General features: G+C 46.6%; 1 protein-coding gene and 1 long non-coding RNA gene across 2 annotated transcripts; one reads left to right on the top strand and one right to left on the bottom strand.

Annotated features, from left to right (window-relative positions):
* Positions 1-313: 313 nt before the first annotated feature.
* On the bottom strand, positions 314-7,402 carry MCL1 (MCL1 apoptosis regulator, BCL2 family member). The gene is made up of 3 exons (XM_035097650.2): positions 6,558-7,402; positions 2,288-2,535; positions 314-1,880 (listed from the first exon to the last, which is right to left on the bottom strand). Exons 1-3 carry the CDS (start codon positions 7,321-7,323, stop codon positions 1,764-1,766), a joined length of 1,131 nt encoding a protein of 376 aa, XP_034953541.2. The 5' UTR covers positions 7,324-7,402; the 3' UTR covers positions 314-1,763.
* Positions 7,403-12,436: 5,034 nt separating this feature from the next.
* Positions 12,437-20,935, top strand: LOC132591349 (uncharacterized). Its single transcript, XR_009556921.1, has 2 exons — positions 12,437-16,683; positions 19,944-20,935. It is a non-coding gene; the product is annotated as an uncharacterized LOC132591349 (long non-coding RNA).
* Positions 20,936-22,100: the final 1,165 nt, after the last annotated feature.

Below are 22,100 nucleotides of genomic sequence, written 5' to 3'. Positions count from 1 at the left end.
GACTGCAACTCTCATCAGCACCTAGAGGGTTATAAGCTTCTCCACCACCCGATACAGAGACACCAGTCATGGACAAATGGCAACCCCAGGGGCCAAATCCAGGATCCAGCAGCAACTGGCTACTTTTTCACAAGCCAGCTAGGGGCACTCCCCTCCAAAGCCAGCTGCAAGTTTGAGCGACAAAAAGGAAAGAAGAGAGGCAGGAAATGGCCAGGCTGTCCAGTAGAGTTTTGCCACAGAGAAGACAGTATGCATACAAATATAGCTGCAATTGTTTCATGTTTCTGCCTTAACAGAAGGCACACACAGCAACCACCTGTGAATTGTTTTATTGGACAGTTTATGTAAACAAGAAAGTCTGACCATAGCACCATGTTGAGTCTATGCTTTGTTTTAGGTTTTCACATCTGCCACGATCTGGTCTAAACAAACCTAACAGTACAGTACAGCGAAGACTAAACGCAATCTAGTCAAACTGCAAAAAACTCTTCCTCCTATACTGAACCCTTCTGCCTAATAAAGAGTTCAAGAAACCCAAGTCTACAAACCTCTCTCATATCTCCCTTAAAGATTCAGATTTATTTCGTGCATAGGCCGTAATGTCTTACATTGCTAACTCATTTGAGAAATTTTATTCTTAGAGACAAGTATGACATTCTTTTGTAAGTTTAGCTTAAAATAGTTGGCTTTAAAGAAAGCAAGAATCAAAATAAAGAATGAAGGTAAAAAACCTTAGATTTGTTGAAAATGCGCCCCCAGCAACCATGAGGAAAGAAAAACATTTTAAAGGGGGGGGGGAAAGGCGCACAACTGTACTTAGATGGTTGTTCAGTAAAGTCACCTGGCAGAACCAAGTTGTTACTAAAGTACATAGAAAGGTAGGGCCAGATTATATGACATTTGAGGGCTAAAGAATAAAGAGCTGCAAAACCTGAATTTAATTACATTTTTAAAAAAACCTCTTTTACAACCTTTCCCAAAGATAAATCTCTGTAAGTGTATACACTTTGTACAGTTTCAGCCACAAATGTACATACATTACTGCTGACTTCCCTGTGAAGGTTTATACATATTTACACTATTGCGCTCCATGTCTTGTGATATCTTGGGAGCTATGGCAGTGTACGGTTCCAAGGGGAGGGCAGAGGAGAACAGGAAACAAAAACTGAAGGGAGTACATAGAACAGGATCAGCCCTTGATGCAATGAGATGGGTTCAGATTTTGGGAGTTTTCTCTCTCCACAGCAGACACAACACACACCTGTGCCAGCGAACAGATAAGGCATTTGCAGTGTTCACCTGAAGGTCCTTCATTTTGCTCACCACACAAAGCATCTTGCACGTCACCCCTAACACACCACTCTCTTCTCTGAAGGTGATCATTTAGATACCCTGTTTGGGCGTATGGTCACAGTTCTGTGCAAACAGAACACTACCTAGCACATCCAACAGTTCTTATAATAAGCCCAATGTGGCTGTGGGTTCATAGTCCAAGCCCAAGACTGTGCTCAGGTGGGCTTCAGTCCTCTTAGCTTCACCTCTGGAGGAAGCGGAGTGCATGTTCCTTGGCTTGAAGGATCTACTCCCAATTTGTAAAGACATCCTTGTTGGTGACATTCTAAAACTGACAGTTCAGACCAAACTTTCCATGGGATTTCGAGGTGTTTTAATTCTCCCGTCAACTTTCAAAGAACGGCTCAGTTTTCTAGTCACAGTAGAACAGGACAGTCCAAGCTAGCTCCTCGCTGGGAGCACTCCTTGACTCACCGGATCATGTAAGCCAAACCTGCTCCTATTCCAGCAACGCCTGCAAAAGCCATCAGAACGCTTCTGATGCTGCCTTCTACGTCCTCTACATGGAAGAAATTAACAAATCCCTCCTAGAAGAAAGAATTGCATTGTTAATTGCTTTTAAGCACTGGCAGCCATGTGTGTCTGACTGCTTCAAAGAGAACTCGCAGCAAGACTGGAAGGTAACAACTATGTACTGAGCAAAGTTCAACATCCAGCAATTCTGAGTCCAATCCGCTTCCCATTTTCAACATCCGCAACCATGCACACACAAACAATGTTCCCTTTGTGGGAAACCAATTTTAGTGTAGCTCTTTTAAACATCTCGTGACAGATATTTAGCCCTAAAATCTGAAGAAGCATGCATTCACTTCCTGAAAGATCAGCTACAGGAAGGTATTGGTGTCTCCAGGTTTGGATTTTGACTGGGAAGAGTTAAAAGGGAAAGGGGCAGCACAACAGCATCTACCATTCAGCCCCACCATGACCCACTTACCCAGGCATTATTGTTGAGGATCCATTCCCGCTTGTCTGTAACCAGAACCTCGGTGATGAGCTCTGCCAAAGGCCCGATGGCACTCTCCTGATTGATGCTCTTCAGATGTTTGGCAAGAAAGGCACCAAAAGAGATGAGAGTCACAATTCGACCCCAGTTTGTTATGCCATCACTGAAAAGGTGCTTTGCAACTTTTGACACAGTCTCCAGGTCATCCTCTTTGTTTATTTCCATCTTCCTAAGCATTCCTGAAGAGAGAAAAGATGGGAGTGAGCAATAAGCAAGCATACAAGGAACACAGGTGAAAATATTGAAAATTCCACATTTAAGTGTGCAAGAAGTTTTAACAATCAAAATTATTAACAAAGCAGTTTAATTTTCTCCCCCTCCCCCTTCTTTTTGGAAGGCATGGAGGTTGTAGTACTTGGTTGAATGAGCAATGGATGGTGGGTGGGCATTGATGTTTAAAACTCAGGGTCGGAGCCTGAACAATAAGGTAGCTCAGAAGTCTTATTGGCAAAGAGCTTCCCCCTCCCCAATGAGACAGGGAGTGAATGTGCTGTCCTAGGTGGAAGGCAGTTATTACTTACTTTAATTCTGGGGTTGTGAGTTTTTTTCTGGTCAGCTGTCTTTGTTGTACAAAGTGATTGGTTGGGATTTTGTAACTGTGTGCTTTTATTTGATTATTAATATACTGTATTGCATTTGATTTCTTTTTTTGTGCTGTTTTAAATTCTTTTGCATTGTATTTGCTTCCCATGTTGTACATTGCTTTGAGATTCGTTTAAATGGTTTTCACTTCCCATTTTGATGTTCTACTTTTTTATTTTGACTATCACTTTATGAATTCATTTGAATACAAAATGATTGTCTGAATAAAAATTAAAAGTTCTAGCACTTCCTGAGAAGAACATGAAAATGTTCTAAAGCTGCTTTAGACTTGCAGATCAGCCGCTTCCTGTTTCAGAGTCCAATACTCAGACAAACTTAACACAACTCCTACACAACTTAACACAACTCCTCCTCTTGGTATCTGAAGAAGTGTGCATGCACACGAAAGCTCATACCAAAATAAAAACTTAGTTGGTCTTTAAGGTGCTACTGAAGGAATTTTTTTATTTTACTTCGACCCAGACCAACACGGCTACCTACCTGTAACCACAACTCCTACATGCAGCCATTGATATCTGCAGCCCTCGACCAAAGCCCAGCTCTAGCATCTAACTAACAGTGTTGCTTCAACTATTTTTTAATACAAAACAAGGTATCCAACAGTCAACATGCTTTGAGCTAGTGGTTCAATACTTGAATCCTGGCAGTGTAATTTTGTCCTTTAGGGTTAAGCAGCCTTCAACTATTAGCAACTGCTACTTAAAAGAAACTTGAGGAAGCTGAAATCCAGAAGTCAACAAGGAAGTGACTAAAGCTAGTTCATTTTCATGATTCAGGAACAGGGATGCTTGCATCCGCATTTGGGAGTTGCCCCAAAAGCAGTCTTTACTCTACTGTGGAGAGGCAATGATTCAGAAGGCTTGAAGCAAACCATTAAACATAAGTCTAATGAAATTTGTTCTTATATAGATGAGCCCTAACCCTTCCTAACCCAGAAAACAAACGATACCCCTGTGGGAAGGCTGTGCCATTTTGATTTTTGTGTATGCAGGATGTAAGGAATGTTCTACAGGACATCTCACAAATGGCTTCTGTCAAAGCTTTTCCTGCCCATCCACATTACAAAAACCTGAGCAGCTCAGCCACAAGGATAGCTGGGAGGGGATAGTCAACTGGAGAACATTGACTTAGAGGTGGCAAACCATAGGCTCCCTAGGAGTGTTCAAATTACTGGAGGTTATTTTAAGACTACTTTCCAACTCTTAATAGTCAGTGCCCTAGCTAATGTAATATACTAAAATTAAGTCAAATGAGAAGTGCTGGTAAATAGCAAACCTGTTCCAAAGAACTCAAAAGGAAGTTGGTTGTTCACAGAAGGAGCCAGCTAATTTTTCATCACCATGTTTACAATGAATTATATTTCACTTGCTAGGCAGGAGCAGGATGTCAGCAAGAGCTAATCTATACCCAGATTATCTTCTTCTGCCTGCAAGAGTTTCTCCCCGCCTCCACTGTCAAGTTTCGTTTCTGCTGGGCTTGGTGCTTTCACAATGACTCCTTGCAGCAAAACAGGGTGGGAAGGGAAGGCAGGCTGGGCCACCCAGACTTCTGGCTGCCAGGGTGGCCTCGCAGAAGCCTGAACTCTACTGGAGATCAGGAATCTGGCTCAAACTGCACAGAACTGAAGTCAACCAACCAGACTCAAACGTGCAACCTTTCATTGCATGGACACATCAGGAACTTTCCCTTCAACATCACCATTGACTCTTTTTAAACTTTGGACACTCTTCCAATTCTTTTTCATAAGGGTCCCACCATTTCTCCCCTTTACTTGCCCCTCCAACACATTTCCCCTTCCACCCATCAATTTCCTCCCTACACCCCCAACTTTGCTACATTCCCATCCCAAGGACACCCTGATCCACTATGTTTAGCTCCCCACCTTCACTTCTTTTTTCCTCAGGCACCCTGCTTTCCTCCCTCTCTCCTCCCAACCCCTACTCTAGCACTTCACTAGCCCTACAGGTGCTCACCTTCATTTCCATTCACCCCTTACAGCTGACACCCCCAACTTTTCTTTGCCCAACACAAACTCCTTTCATGCTCTTCCCTAAACACCCCTTAGTGCTTCCCCTCCTCCTTCCCCACAGTCCCTTTCCACTTCAGTACGCTGCTGCACTTCCTGCTAGTGCTATTGAGGATTTGATTTTGCTTTTTTATAATGATAAATCTTGTATTAGATTTTGTGAACCACCTTGGCTGCTTTAAGAGAAAGGCAAGATACTAAGATGTCAGTAAATGTGAGATGCTGGTACCGTTTCCTCTTCTCCACACCCCATGACTCAAGACCCCCATCAGTTATTACTCCTCACTGTTTCCTCCCAGGCAAGCAAACACCTCCATTTCCTTCCCACATTCACTCTAAGAAAGCAACACCTCAACTCAAGTGTGTTTAGTTAGAACAATTTTATTTTTAATGCTGCTTTTCTCATCAGCCACCCAGGAAATATTGCTGTGGATTGTTCCAGTCTGTCAGCTTGCCTGATAGGCTTCAACTAGCAGTCAGGCACTTGGGTGTCATACGTCCCAGGCAGTGGGGCACACTTCCAGAAGATTAGGCAGGCATCCTCTTGAAAAACTGTTTTATGCCAACAGGACTCTACAGAAGCTTTTATTTTCTTAAAATGAAGCAGCCATTGTTATGGTTATTCTGTATTTTTTATCTCCTCCTCCATAAATTTTGTTGCATATGTCTCTGGTCTTTTGTATCTGTAAATATTTCCCACAAAAAAGCTGCTGAAATGTGGCAAATGGCCTTCTGTTACAGGCTTTCCTCACAGGATAAATGGGTCTTTACCAGTTTGTTAGGCCTATGGTCTTTGCTTGCATGTAATTCCTGTTTTTTGTATATGTTTAGCATCTTAATTGAAAATAGCTTCTGTTTTATTTATTTAATGAGGCATCATCATAGCTCAAGGACACATTCCAGCCAGGCAAAGAACACTGAACTGTGCAAAAGTCAAAGCCTGGGAAAAGGGGGTGTGATCTCAAGAAAAGGCACAATCCCCCCCCACCCTGCATCATCATCTAGCTTGGGCTGCTTTGGGGACAAGTAATAATCTCCCCCAGCTATTATTTGTAGACCTCTTCTGGCTTTCTTCTTCCCTTGCCCTTTTTCCATCCCCCAATGTAGGGTGCCAATCTGGGAATGAGGGGGGGGGGCGTGGCCCCAGAACAGACTCTTCCCCCACTATTCATTATTATGGCTGTCTAGAATAAGAAATGATTCATCATTTCTTCCCCTGCCCTCTCTCTCTGCCCCCCTCCCCAATTATGACCTCGTAAAAGAGGGTGCCAACCTGGTCCTGTAGAGGGCAGTGTGCGGCCTAAAGAACTGGCACCACGCCCACCTCCTACTGCTTTTCTAAGCCGCCCTGGTTCTTTTTTTCAGGGCGGCTTGCAATAACCTCGACACAATGAATAAAAGACGATATGTTTTCTCCCCGCAACCCTCTTTCCCCTCATCTCCCCGCACCCTCGCCACTTCCTCCAACCCCATCCCACCTTTGCCCAACTGCGATTCCAGTACCGCGGGGGAGGGTTGGGCTAGATGACCTCGGGGGACCCTTCCCCCTCTGCAGCTGCTCCCATCACCCACCTTGGAAAGCCAGCTGGTGCTTGTCGAGGATGTTGTCCCCGACCCGCCGGAGGGTCTCCAGCGCCTGCGCACCGCACGTCAAGGCGGCGGCGGCGGCCTCCTCCTCGTGGGTGGTCCCCAAGCGGCCCAGGAGGCCCTTCAGGATCTTCTTCCCGCCGCCGCCTCCCGATGGCCCTTTGGCGTCGGCGTCGCCCGAGGCGGCCTCGTGCAGGTACCGGCTCACCAACTCCAGCGTCACCTTGCGCAGGTCGTCCGGGGCGGGTGCCGCCGCCACCGGCGCCTCGTCGTCGTCCCCCTGCGAGCACGGAATGGACTCCAGCGAAGGGGTGGGCGAAGGCAGGCCCCCCGTCTCTGCGGCCTCCACGTCGTCGTCTTCATCGCAGCCGTCCAACTCTCCCTCAGGGAGCGCCAGCGCCAACGGCCGCGCGGCGCCAACGGCCGCCGCGGCGGAGGAGCCAATTAGTGCGCGGGGCGCTACTTCGAAGGGCCCAATCCGTGCCAGGGGCCCCGCGAGGGGCGCCCCCGAGCCAAGTCGCGCCAAGGGGCCCTCAGGGAAGACGCTGGCCCCCCAGCCGCGCCCAATCCGAGGCGAAAACGGGCCGGCGCCCTCAGAGCGGCCATTGGCGGTGAAGACGGCTGCGGCGGAGGCTCCGTTGCTGCTGCTGCTGCCTCCGCCTCCGCCGGCCCCGGGGGATACCGGCGTGGCGGGCGCCATGCTCGCTGCGCCACCACAATACAACACCACGGAGGACTTCTTATTAAACATGGCGGCCTCCTCGCAGCTTTCCGCGATCTCCGAAGCTCGTCGCGTAGAGCTCTGAGATGGGAGCGGCGGCAGCGGGGAGGGTCTTATAAAGGTTCTGACGCGCTGGCGTCAGAAGCGACGTGGCATACGACGTGAGCTTAATGTGGTGACGGAGAAGGGAGGGGGCGTAGCTAAAGCTGGCCACCATAGACGTTTAAAGGATAGAAGAAGAAGCCCGCTTTTGTATAGGGCGCTTCTTGGTTGCTCCATTGTTCAGGGGCTGGCAGGTGGGGGCCGGTTAGTAGGCCTCCGGGTGGCTTCCCATGAGATTAGCCCCTTTCCTTCTGATGGTCTCTTTTCTTCTGTTCCCTTCCCTTGGCTTTCAGGGAAGTTTTTAATGTGTGACATTTTGATGTACAGTATTTTAAATCTTTGTTGGAAGCCTTTGTTGGGGAAACCCAAGCAGATGGGTGGGGTACAAATAATGAATTATTATTATTACTATTATTGCCAATCTAGTCCAGCAACCTGTTCTCACAGTAGACAGTTCCCCTAAGAACAGGGAGCGCATATGAGACCCGTGGCCAAAGTTTTGCAGTTCTAGATTAGGGTTTTGCCATACTAGATCAGGTTTTTTCTTCTTCAATTTTTTCAATTTCTAGATTAGAGGTTTACCATTTTAGATTCGGGAATTGCAATTCTGGATTAGAGTTTCATAGCCCTAGTTTATGGGCTTGCAGTTCTAGATTAGCATTTCTGTTCCAGATTGGCAGTTTGCCATTCCAGATTAGCGGCTTGCCATTCTAGATCAGGCAGCGCAGAAACCAGGAGCGGATGTCTGAGCAAAAAAAAAAGCTGAGGCTGAAAGTTGAGTTCTGAAACAGAAAACAGATTCCTGGGCTGAGCTTTGTTTGCTCTCCCATATGTACTCTTTACGCTCCTTCGATTTCAAGGGTGTGTCTGACCCATTCAGCCACTGTTGCAAACACTTGGCTCCGGTTTCTGGATTCTGGGAATCTGGTGAAAACAAATCTCCAAAGCATGAAATCTGCCCAGCCATGCTGTGGGCACCAAGAGAGAAAAAAAACAGATTTCAGAGCAGCTGTGATTTGGGACACCAGGGAGCCTACCCACAAACCATTAGCAAAAAAAATCAAATGGAAATACTGTAGCCAAGCAATTACCCTTTAAAAACCTGTGTTTTATTTTGCGTGGAATGTGTAATTTTTAAATGTGCAGCCCATTGCCCGTATATACCAGGTGGGCTTACGACAGTCCTGCAATGTTGTCCATTGCTATGACTCCCATATTGCAGATTGGGGTCTTTCTGTGCTGCTGCGACTGAAAGAGAGAGCAGTTTTACAACAGCCCTGCAATGCAGTCCAGTGCTTAAAAATGGCAAGGCTCATCTGGGACTGGATATGGAGTTATGGGACAAGACCACCCATGTAAAGTAACCCCCCCCTAGCTTGTAGCTTTCTCTGTTCAAACTACCCCGGGGTGTCTTCCTCCCTGGACCAAATCCAGCGCTCGGTTTCATGCAGAAACGTCACCCTTAGTTGACTCATTTTGAAATTGACAGGATGAAATGACCTGCTGATGTTAACAGCTTTTCAACATTGAGGCTGTAACCCTTATACACATTTGCGTGGGAGTGAGTTTTATTGAGGTGAATAGTGTTCACCTTTGAGTAAAAACAGGAAAGAGGCTTATAGCATCTTAAAAGACTTAACCAATTTTTATTACGGCATCAGCTTCCATGGACCAGAGCCCGCTTCCTTAGAGTGCTGCTGTGCTCAGGTCCTGCTTGTGGGTTTCCCATAATAGGCATCTGGTTGGCCACTGTGAGGACGCTAGACTACGAAGGGCCCCCTTTGGCCTGATCCAATAACCAGGCTCTTCTGACTTTCCTATGGAACCTCCAGGTCCCGAGGCAGTCTATCTAGATTCCACAGGATGCTAGACTTGACAGGCCCCTTTTGCCTGATCCTGTTGCGGGGCTCCCCAATCTACGAAAGCTGATGCCGTCATAAAATGTATTAGCCTTTAAGGTTCATGGAGATCCTGTTGTTTTTGCTGCATCAAACCACCATTGTCCAGAAATTGTTTATTTTGAGGAGACGGGTATAGGATGGAGCAGTAAATCCCACACTTAAGACCTAAGTTAGGAAGAGGAAGAGCTCTTTCTAACATGGAGTAAAAAGGTAAAGGTAAAGGGACCCCTGACCATTAGGTCCAGTCGTGACCGACTCTGGGGTTGCACGCTCATCTCGCATTATTGGCCGAGGGAGCTGGCGTACAGCTTCCAGGTCATGTGGCCAGCATGACAAAGCTGCTTCTGGCAAACCAGAGCAGCACATGGAAACGCCGTTTACCTTCCCGCTGTAGCGGTTCCTATTTATCTACTTGCATTTTGACGTGCTTTCGAACTGCTAGGTTGACAGGAGCAGGGACCAAGCAACGGGAGCTCACCCCGTCACAGGGATTTGAACCGCCGACCTTCTGATCAGCAAGCCCTAGGCTCAGTGGTTTAACCCACAGCGCCACCTGGGTCCCTCTTTCTAACATGGGGTACTCTCCTATAAATCCATGGACTCAAAAGTTACTCATGGCCACCAATGATTTCAGTGGGTTTACTCTGAGGAGGACTTGGGTCTTCTTTTTAACAAAGTTTTCCCAACACCAAGCAAAATTGGCCTACCAGAGCAATTATAGCCCATTAGCCAGTGTGGTGTAGTTGTTAAGAGCATTGGACCAGGACCTGGGAAAGCTGGGTTCAAAACCTCACTTGCCCATGGAGCTCACTGTGGGTGACCTTATGCCAGTCACCACCTCTCAGCCTGACATACCTCACAGGATTGTTGTGAGGGTAAAATGGAAAGAGTGGGAGAACCGTCACTGTTATAAGAATACATATATATATAAATGTTCATAAATGTACCAAGCAAACATATATATACAATATATAAGCCACATGTCTGAAACCGATAGGAAAAGTCCTAAAGCCATTTTGACTCTTTCAGTCACCTCAAATATTTATCTACAAGGTCCAAGGAAATGCAGAAACCTCCCCATTGTCTCTGTCCTCACAAATCCTGCCTTAAGGGCACATTTAAGGTGTGAATAGGGTGAGCCTGTGACCTGGCTCAGGAATTAAGTTTCAGGTAGGTAGCCGTGTTGGTCTGATGTAGTCGAAACAAAATTTAAAAAATCCTTGCAGTAGCACCTTAGAGACCAACTAAGTTTGTCATTGGTATGAGCTTTCGTGTGCATGCACACTTCTTCAAATACATGCACACGAAAGCTCATACCAATGACAAACTTAGTTGGTCTCTAAGGTGCTACTGGAAGGATTTTTTAAAATATTTTGTCAGGGATTAAGTATTGTCATTACAAAAGAATGGCCAGGCTCCCCAGGTAATCCAGTCAAGTGACCATTAATAGGTAACCTGGCAGACAGGGTAAAAACAATGTAGATATGATGTATCTGGGGGGTGGTCTTGGGCTACACCCCTTCTGTGATGTATGTATGATGTATGGAGGGGTGGTCTTGAGCTCCAGGGCAAGGGATTTCAAAATGTCTATATAAGGGCGGGCACACCTTTGTTCTGGGTCCTCCTCCTCTCTCCTGCGTGTGGGGGGAGCACCCTGTTGCAACAGTTAATAAATATCAGGCTTACTAGCTGCTTTGCTTCTCAATATTCTCTGGTCTGTTATTCTGCCAATAGAGAACCTACAAAATACGGGCTCTTGGGTATCCCAAAAGGGGAAAGGAGCAGTTTTTTTATTTATATCAATCACCTTGGGCTCCTTGGAGGAAAGATAGGTTAGAAATGTAACAATAAATAAAATTAAGGAAACGAAATAAAATGTTGGAGTCCCTCCCCCACCGGTTGAGTTTGATGGGCAGCGCTCACTCCCCCCCATGAAAGAAATGGTTCAGTCTACAATTTAACATATCTATGTTGAACAGGAAGCAGCGAGGCTACAGGAGAGGTGGGAAGGGCGTGGTTAAACGATCAACTGCTCCATGGAACTTAATGGCGGAAGGCGGGGCCAAGCTGGAAAGGGAGGAGTTTCTGTTGGGGGAAAAAGCTCAATGGGTGAAGGATTCGGGGTTTTTCCTCTCCCGTCAATGGAAAAGGGAAGAGAAATATTGAAGGAGAATAGGAGGGGGAAGCATCTGATCGCCGTGAAGAGGAAGATATTAGGAAGGTGGAAGCAGATTAGAGCAAAGGGGGAACAACCAATTCCAGGGCAGGCTGTGTTTGTGTAACTCACCCGTGGAGAATGCAGAATGCTTTGTTATGTAACGCTTTCTCCAAAGGGGGAGGGGGGCAGAGAGAATAAGGGAAACAAGTCTCAAAGAGAGGAAGTGGAGGGGACTTCCCTAGACTGGGAAGAAGAACAAACATTGGAAACTTCCAGAGGCTTCCCGAAAGTTTTAGTTTCAGCACCCAATAAAATGAAATCATGCATTTTAAAGAAAAGCGCACTTTAATGTGTGTGCCGTGGGGTGGTAGGAGGATGCAAGATAAGACTATGAGGGCATCAGAAGAGCACAGCCCACAGTCCCTTATACTCTAGCATCCTGTCCTCTGCGGTTGGGATCTTTGATTCAATTCAACTTGAAAAGGCATGCCGGCATCTCCAGGTAGGGCTGCGACTATCCCTTACCTGAAACCATGGAGAGCAGCTGCCAGCCTGTGCAGGCATTACTGAGGCAGATGGACCCATGGTCTGACGCAGTGGCAGGCCCCTTCCTGTGCCCCTGTTTAAGCCAGCTCTCTCTCTTTAGAACCATGAGGACTAGAACCTTATCTTTAGGCCAAGGGCTGCTGCTCACTTGGTAGAGCAGATTAGAGCAAGTGGGGAGCATGCAGAAGGCCCCAGGTGCAATCCTCAATATCTCCAGGCAGGGCTTGGAATATTCCCCCATCTAAAAGCTCAGTTGCTGCCATTCAGTGTGGACAGCCCTGAACTCTGTGGCTCTAGAGGCAGCCCTGTTTAGGGAAGCTTTTAATGTTTAAGAGACTATTGTATTTTAATATTTTGTTGGAAGCTGCTCAGAGTGGTTGTGGAAACCCAGCCAGATGGGTGGGGTATTATTATTATTATTATTATTATTATTATTATTATTATTATTATCATCATCAACAACAGTTTGCCTCGGTATAAGGAAAAAACGAAGCAGCAGATCAAAAAAGAACTTTCCCTCTGTTCATTGCCATGGGCACCTCATCCCCATAAACAACAGAGGTGCAAATAGTTTTCTGGGGATTTGTTGATGTGAGGGGGATGTGAGCTGGCTTCAGTGGAAAGGGTTTGACCAAACCCACCCACCAGATTTTAGCACAAGTCCATTCCCCCCACCCACCCAAAGTCTAGCTAGCTCTGCCCTCTTTCCTAGTTCTGCACTGAGCATAACAGGATGTCATGTCTTCGCTGGAAAGTGATGCTTTTTTTTCCAGCGGATGTGCAATCGCCCACTGCCGACTTCTGCAAAAAAGCACTAGCTGATTTTGCAGAAATATAGGTCAGGAGGTAGAGGCACCCCAGACAAGCCTGTTTGTTCCAGATGACGTCTGTGTCTCGTGGAGGGCACAGGGTTTTCCAAAGTGGTCATTGGGACCAGCAAGGATGTTGTCACTGTTCAGCTGATCGCCAGAGCTTGCAAAAGGACAGAGCAGCTGCTCTGCATGCAGAAGGCCCCCGGTGTCCTCCCCAATGGTATCTCCAGGTAGGGTTGAAAACCCTGGAGAGCAGCTGCTAGTCAGTGTTGACATTTTTGAGCTAGATGGTTGGCACCCGTCTGTCTCAGGAAAAACTGAGGAGTGCGCCTTTGGAGATGAAGTCAAACTGTTGGAGAGTTACAGCGCCTGCTGTGGCTGTGGAGACCGATACGGGAGAGGCATGCTTTGTTGCAGCTGGGGCAGATGAAGGCGTCCGGTTCTGCTGCTGCGGATGCACCACGGCGTTTCTTCTCTCTGCACTGCTCCCAGCAGTCATTCCTCCTCTGGTCACTGCTATGAATGTCCGACCTGTCTGTCTCCAGGCACTGTGGTCATCTGCAAGGGATCCCCACATGGCGGTGTTGATACCGGTACTGCCAGCCTTTGTGTCACATTTGCAGACCTCTTTGTGACACAGAGCTGGTCTGTCAACAGATCTGGTGCCTGAAGCCAGCTCCCCGCAGAGCATGGCCTTGGGGATCCTGCCGTCTTCCATTCTGTGCACATGGCCAAGCCAGCGTAGAGGTCACCGAGACAGAAGCGTGATCATGCTCAGAATGTAGGCTTGGGAGAGCACATCTTTCTTTGAGACTCTGTCCTGCCATGTGATGCCCAAAACCATGGCATAACTTGGTACAAGTTTTCTATGTTCATATTTAAATCAGCTCTTTATTCAGAATCATGAGGAGCATAATATTTTTAAGGGAAAGACTGAAATCATGGAGAGCCACTACCAGTAAGCATCAACAATACTGAGCTAGATTAGAAACAAAAATACATTTAGTATTTATTTTAAGGCATTTATATACCACTCAGTTGTCTGGTATTTCTAAGAGCTGTGCCTAAAAATGAGCCATACAGAGAATAAACTAAAAATCATAAAAGCCCAACAGACACCTGCTAGAATAAGGAAGTATTTGTTGTGCAGCTGAAGTTCAGCATGGAGGGGAGCTGTCAGGTGAGAGGGAGTTCCACAGACCAACTTCATTTCTTCTAGTAGCTACAAGCCAAGCATCTCAGCCATGGGTGACCATCAGCAGAGACTCCCCCAAGATCTCAGTCATCAGGTAGGGATACAAGGGGTCAGGCAGTTGTCAGACCAAAGGCCAGGGGGAAATGTGTGGGTATTATGACCCTGGGACTTTTCTGGAACCTAGGGTTGGTGCTCAGCTTCCCATCTCTCAAAGGGACAAAATTTGTTGCCAATTGGAACGAAACCTCAGCAAAGGTGAGAGCCAGCATCTATCTCACTCTGCCCCTGGGCAGCCCACCCTGAATTTCAGTTGCAACTGAAACCCTGAAACTGAAACTCTGCGGGCTCTGAGGACTGTCTTTGAAAGACATGCCCGTTCTTATGTAAGCAGATTTAGCAGGTCGCTGGAGATTGCATCACCGCAACCCTTTTGTGGGAACATACCTGAGGAAATAAAATAAACACCAACGCACACCTATTTTTAAAAAGTACATGCTGTATTCAGATGTCACAAAAATGACGTATGACAAGCCCAAACCTGTCCTGAGTTGCACTTAGGGACTGCCAATCATTATTTCTTTTTCTATTTTGAGAAAGATGCAAATAGATTAGCAAAAGACAGTGTCTTCCTCTTCCTCCTGGGAAAACCAGAAAAACTCACCTCTCTATTAAACAACAATTGCTCATGGATCTGAGCTTCATCAATTCAGGGTGGGGAGCAAGTTTCTAGCCCTCATTGTGGCAGGAAAACGCTTGACGCCAATGAAGCTTTCTACCAAGGGTAGGTACAACTCCCAATAGCCTCAGCAAGCATGGCCAAAGGGTGGAATATAGTGAGGGATGTGCACGAGTATCTGTAGAAAGCAGTCTTCTGTACAAGGGCAATATTTACAACATTTACAAAGTGTGTCGTTCCACACACTCTTGCCCCTGGCCCCTGGGAGGTTGCCCAGAAAGGAATGCGGCCCTCAGGCTGCAAAAGTCTCCCTCTTCTTTTCTTTACAGCCTGGCTGAGTCATGCATTGAAGAAGCCCCTGGAACATCCGGGATCTTGCTGGACGAAAAACGTCCTCCTGAGACTTTGGCCCTTCTCAAACCCTGAGATAATAGAATTCTCATGTATGACTCCCCATAAACTTAATCATCAAACAAGCCTCAAAGTCCTACACATAAAAAAGAGGGCAAAGTCTCTAGCAATAACGTTTCTAGAAGATAAGAGTAGACCTTCGACTGCGGAGATATCCTGGAATAATCTGCACCCTGCCTTGGGTGCGGAGGGACCCCAAGCTCCACAAAGAAACTACACTGAGACGGAGCAGGTTGAAATATCTTAGGAGTCAGGATCAACCTAGCTCAACTTTCCCCAACCTGGTGCCCATGAGACATTTTGGACTACGACTCATATGTGGGGCTTCCCTAGACCCCAGCTAGGCCAAAGTCTCCAGCTGGTACAAAGCTCTGTGGCTAGACTGGAGTATCTCCAGCGCATAACTCCAGTGTCCAGAAGCCCCCACTGGTTGCCCCTACGTGACCAAGCCAGGTTCAAGTCGTTGTAATTTACAAGGCCCTTAACAGCCTGAGTCCAGGATACCCCGAGGACTGCTTGAGCCCTTAAATCCCTGCCCCATCACTGAGGTTTTTATTACTCAGGTGCGCAGTTCTGATCACCCATAGATCATAGAATTGGAAGGGGCCACGAGGGTAAACTAGTTCTATCCCATGCAATGCAAGAATATTTTGCCCATTGAGGGGCTCGAACACCTGAGACTAAAAGTCTCATGCTCTCCTGACTGAGCTATGCCGAAAGTGGTCCGTTTTGTAGGCCCAATTTTAAGAAACTCCCCACCAGTTGAGGTCTGGGATGCCCACTTTCCCTGTTGCACATGGTATTTTCCCTCCTTGTCCTGTAGGCTTAACAATGTAAAACTGAAAGTAGGGAAAGGACACAGAGGTGACTGAAGGCCCCAGGCACAACCTGAGACCCTCCCAGCATTGGGTGAAGACTCAGCTAATTTCCCCTATCCTTTAACTTGAAAACAACGGAGCGATTCAAAGATCCTTCAAATATTTTGGGGTGGGGTCTCAAGAACAGTGGAACCATTGCAAATCTCTTTGGGGAATGGCTGTGACTTTTAACATCTTTGAACTTGCCCTTTGGCATGTCTTCACTATATGGCTTTGGGCGAATGCTGAAGAAGACACACACCTTTGACACCTGAGCTGTGTTGTTTGAGAACCCTCCCTATTCCTGCGACTGTAACATTCTTTACTTGTGATCTTTGGGTGAAGGGTGGTAATAAATCGCCATCATCATCATCATCATCATCATCATATCCAGAGCACAGCCCAAGAATCTCCTGACTCAGGCTGAGTGGGCAGAAACAGGAGTGGTTGCACCTTGCTACCTGGAATGCAGAGCAACACCTGAATGCAGAAAACACTGATCTGGTGTTTTGGGCCAGGCTCATTTGACACAGTCCTTGACATGCCCCTTTCCTTCACCAGAGGGTCACATTCCCTCCCTGGGTAACCTCCTATGGTAGGCGGGGCCAGAGGCAAACGTAGGCGGGGGCCAGGCACGTGAGTCTTTACCTTTGTAAGGACAAGCAAGAGGCACAAGCACAGATCAAGGACATGTTTGAACCAGGCAAAAGCGCTCAAGGAAAGTGTGACCAGGTGAGAGGGCAGGCAGGGGATCCCCAAGGCCAGAGGATTTTTTTTGGGGGGGAAAAATAAATAATTATTTTCATCCAAAATTTGGGTAATTCCATACTGAGTGACATAATGTGCTATTTTGGGAAGAAGAAAAAGAACCTGTTACCTGGTAAAGAAACACTAGGAAATCGTCTTTAAAATGATACAGAGCATGTTAACTGTGAAATGAAAAATGAATCTGTAGGCTGACGTTTTCATGGAATTACCCAGTTCTGTAATGTACCGTATTTTTCCCGTGTATTAGACGAGGTTTTTTGGCTCAAAAATCGTGTCAAAAAACAGGTTGTCAAATACACGGATAGTGGCATGGGGGGGGGAGCGGTGCCCCCGCCAGCCAGCCGGTTGGCAGGAGCGCAACTGCCCCCGATGCTGCTGTGCGCGGGAAACAATCTAGGAAGTGTTTCCTGCCCACAGGGGGATGGGGGCGGAGAAAAGCTCAACAACTTTGGGCCATCTCCCCTCATTTTCTTAAAACCAAGTCCCCAAAAAGGGGGGGGGGGTGTCTTATACATGGAGGCATCTTATAGATGGAAAAGTACAGTGTGTGTGTGTGTGTGTGTGTGTGAAATAGAAAGAAAAACAAGGAAGTGAAAATGAAACACACACACACGACATATCTGGCCTTCAAAGAACCTGAAGTTTCCCAACCATGACAGTGTGGTGTAGTGGTTAGGGCATCTGACTACTACCTGGGAGTCCAGGGTTCAAATTCCCACTTGTCATGAAGCTTCCCGAGTGACCTTGCGCCAGTTACCACCATACTCACAAATTAGGATCTCTCTGTCCCAAATCTTCCACCATTTGGCTTCATTGCATGGCCACGAGAGAGGGACGCCCACTGCATTATTTTATAAACTTCCATCATGCTCTTCTTACTTGCCTTTTCTCCAAACTGGTAAGTCCCAAAAGCTGCAACCTTTCTTTGGGGGAGTCGTTCCATCGCCTTGATCGTCTGGCTACCCTTTTCTGAACCTTTTCTAAACCTACCATATCCTTTTTGAGCTTAGCTGCCCTGAACCGTCCACAGTATTCCAAATGCGCCTCTCCCCTGCTTTTTTAGACAGACAGCAACATTTGCGTAAACTGCTTCAGGTATTTGCTTCAGGAGGGCTTCAGGTATTTGCCTCCGTTGGCCTTTTGGAGATATTTACTTGCAATTTCTTTTTCTTTCTTTCTTTTTTTTGCATCTACTAAAAATTAACCCAATAGGATTTTTGAACCCAATTGGTTTGTTTTTGCTTTTTATATGCAGTATTATTCTACAAAGATGGGCTTGAGCTTTTCCAGGGGCATCAAGTTATTTTTCTGCTTATATATATGTTAGATGAAATGCGTGATGTAATCGAGGAATATGTATTCGGTGATAAGTGGGGTAGTATGCAATATATAAAAGAAATGACTATAGAAAGTTAAAGTTACGAAAATCTAATAAAAACCCTAATAATAATAATAATAATAATAATAATAATAATAATAATAATCTGAGAGTTGACTCAAGTGTTGCTTTTTGTGCTGTGATTTACGGACAAGCGCCTGGAACCAAAAGCGCCTGACCTTGGACAATGCATTGCAATCAAGTTATTTTGGGATTAGGAGTCAGCAGTTCAGAGAAATAAGTTTCCTTTTCCTGGGACAATAAAGAGGAAACTTGCAATGAGCGCCTTTCCTGTCCCCTGGCTGCCTCCCAGTGCCAAAAGCAGAATCTTTCAGAATTCGAAGGCTCCCGAGACAAGATCTTGTGGTAGAAACAGACAGCGCAATTCACAGAACAGAGGAAGCTGGCTTTACCATTGCTCCACCTAGCTTGGTACTGTCTGCACAGGCTGGCAGCAGCTCACTGGGGGTTTCAAGCAGGGAGTCTCTCCCAGCCCTACCAGGAAATGCCAATGGGGACTAAAACAGGGACTTTCTGCAGGCAAAGCCGATGCTCTGCCCTAAGTTAGGGCCCTTCCACTAAAACAAAAGCAAATGCCCACATCCCCATGGCTCTGGTATAAAGGGCTGGTTCCAAGAGGACCCTAGCAAGCTGCCTTGTACTGAGCCAGACCCTTGGTGCAATTGACTCAGTGCTGTGTACACTGGCTGGCAGCATATTGCCAAGGTTTCATGTTGCAGTCTCCCTTGGTCCTAGCTGAAGAGGCCAGGGATTGAAGGCGGGAGCTTCTGTGTGGAGAGTGAAGGTGAAGGTGAAGGGACCCCTGACCATTAGGTCCAGTCGTGACCGACTCTGGGGTTGCGCGCTCATCTCGCATTATTGGCCGAGGGAGCCGGCGTATAGCTTCCAGGTCATGTGGCCAGCATGACAAAGCCGCTTCTGGCAAACCAGAGCAGCACATGGAAACGCCGTTTACCTTCCCGCCGGAGCGGTTCCTATTTATCTACTTGCATTTTTGACGTGCTTTCGAACTGCTAGTGCTGTCCCTTAAAAATAATCTGGGCCTCATGATTCTCAACATGGAGCAATTAGACTAAATCATGGAGATGGCTATCAAAGGCTAGGAGCTAAATAATAATAATAATAATAATAATAATAATAATAATAATAATACCCCACCCATCTGTCTGGCCATGTTCTGCCTCTACTCTTGTTTCCCCTCACCTACGGTGGCAGCTTCTGAGTTTCCTCCTTCGGAGGCCTGACTGCGCTAGAATTATTCAAAATCTGACGAAACCTGACACACGGGGCTTTCTGGGTCGATTTGGGTACATTTTGACTGTGCTGCTTCTGCTGCTTTTGGTAGAGCTATATTAGGATTAACCAAACCATTTAAAAATTATTGTTTTCGTGACACAATGGCTTATATATATATAAAAACAAACACCCAGCAACTAATTTCGCTGTAAGCAGCTTTGTGAGAGCCTCTGTGGTGGAAGAGCAACCCCATTCAAATAAACACTTTCACCACAGATTTAACCCTCAGACAGAAATGAAGAAATTGACATAGGCCGTTTTAGAATTTTTCAAGCCCGAGTGGAATTCCACTGCATCCTGGAGCAGCCCAAAGAAAGCCACGTGGCAGGACCTTTTCGGTGGCTGCTCCCTCCTTGTGGAACACCCTCTTTATTGACTTTCAGGAATAACTTAAAAACATTCCTGCTTACTTCAGGCCTTTTGATGGCAACCTTGGAATTATTAGCTGTGAAGGTGACAGTTTTTAAATGTTTTTTTTGATTGAGTTAACATTTTAAACTTTTATTTTTAAAATGCATTGTTTTACCAGCACGGTTCTTTACCTCCCTGGCCACCTTTGAGAGGAAAAGCAAGACGGAAATTCCTTCCTGCATTCATAAAAATGTAAGGTGTTGTCACCCTCTTCAGGCAAGCTGTTTAACGCAGGGCGGAGGCACTTTACACAGTGGTTTAGCAAGCTGCTGTGTGAAGCTCCTCCCCCTTTAAAAGGGGGTGGAGCTTGGGCATGGTGGGAGGGGCTTGGGTGAGCTGTGGGTGGACAGGCGAGGGATGGGTGAGGTGTAAAGGTCAGATGTGGGCGAAGGGCAAAACAGGAGGAGGGGTTGGCAGCCCCTACCCGGTCATAACTGGGTCATGCCAGGAAAACCAAAGAAGAATGTTACGTCAGAAGAGCACTTTCGTCTGTTTCCCTGGACCAGTTTCTGCTTGAGAAATCACATGGGATTTTGGTTGTTGTTTCGTTTCACTCCGCCGCAAAGATAACTGAATGGAAACTACAAGTGGCAGCTTGGGAATTTGAGGGTGGGGGGGAAACGGACGCTTTGCTACCCGAAGCCAAATTCAAACATGCCTCTGCATCCGGGGGCTCAACAAAAATGTAATTTACTTTCGATTGATTCCATCAGGCTCCACTTTAAACGGCCGGCTTAGAAGCAACCATCCGTCAGGCGACAGGAGAGAAAAGGAACCACAGAGCTTCCTTATCCGCTCAGCTGAGAGATCAGAAGTTCCAGCTTTTTCCTCTCCTTGAGCTTGTTCCACTCCAGCCGGTTGTCACAAGAACCTTGCAATGAAGATCTAGTGCCCAATTTTGCTTTGCTCCTCCCCCCTTCTATTTCCCCATCACTTTTTCCTTTTGTGCTACATCTTTTAGATAGTAGGCCAGAATGCAAAGATTATTATCGCAGAGATTGCATTGCCAGCCAGCTCTTTTTGAGGCTTGACATCTTTGTTTTTTAACTGTGATTTTCATTGGGCAATATGTATTTATATGAAAGCAGAGTTTATAAATACTGAAATAAATTTTTTTCCCAACCCACCCGCTGTTGGGTCTACTTTATTTTTGCTGCATCAATAGTGCTGTTGTTGCAAACCTCCTGAAATCAGGCCAGTGGCCCTGTAGTAAGCTCTAGCTGAAGACAAATACTTTTTGAAGGGGTGTGTGTGGTCCTGCTGTGGTTCAGATCCAAACTTTTCCAGCAAACCTTTCCTCCCTCCCCACTGCAGTCTTCCCCTTTTGCATCAGTCAAGTGATGTTATCCCTTGCATGACACGCTCCCAAGTTAATAATAGGGTGCAGGTATGCACCTGGGGAAAAGAAAACAGTGATTATATCTTTGAAAACAAACAGGAGAGGTTTATTTTTAAACACAGACGAAAGAGGGTTGCTCGTCCGGCCCAGTCACGCTGACTGCTAGGAGTCCAGACCATTGGAGGGTTGGAAATAGGAACAAATGTCAACCCAAAAACTGCATAGGTTTCCTCCCAACTTCTAGATCAGGACCAGGAACCTTTTTCATCCTGAGGGCCACATTTCCCTCTGGGAATTTTTTCAGGGGCCGCATGCCAGTGGTGGGCAGGGCCAGAGGGAAAAGTGGGCGGAGCAACAACTGTGAACATAATCTTTGTAAAGTAGGCAGGTTTCTACAGCCACTCACATATCCCCTTTTCCAACCACGGTTGGAGTTCAGGGATGCATTCTGACCAGGCAAAAAAACACTCCAGGAGGGTGCAAAGCAGGGCTATTGAGGGGGTGCCCAGGGGCCAAACAGAAGAGGGCTGGAGAGCCACACTCGGTCTGAGGAGTCCCACTTCAGTTCTAGAAGCAACAGTTGGTCTTTGATGACTCTCTGTTGCACCATCAGCAAAGCAGGCCAACGAGAGAGATCCCGATTTATTTATTTCAGGGTGAAGAGACTGATGGGGTGTATTTGTTTTGGCAGGGAGAGAGAAGGCAGACTTGAAGAAGAAGTCTGAAGATGCTTCCAAACTGGGGCTTCTCCTCAGATGGCAAATAAACAGGAAACTCTAAGGAGTTGGTTCCCATGCTTTGCTGGGCTTTAAACGCCCCCCCCCCCCAAGTTGCTGATCATTTCTTCCCACACTTCTGGAGGCAAATGACCTAAACCTTTGAAAATGCAAGTCAAAACTCTGGCCGTTGCTGGCCTCTCCCTCCCTTATATGGGAG

Source organism: Zootoca vivipara, chromosome 17 (assembly GCF_963506605.1).
Source record: "Zootoca vivipara chromosome 17, rZooViv1.1, whole genome shotgun sequence".
NCBI classification, from domain to species: domain Eukaryota; kingdom Metazoa; phylum Chordata; class Lepidosauria; order Squamata; family Lacertidae; genus Zootoca; species Zootoca vivipara.
This window is presented reverse-complemented; position numbering and strand designations above follow the sequence as displayed.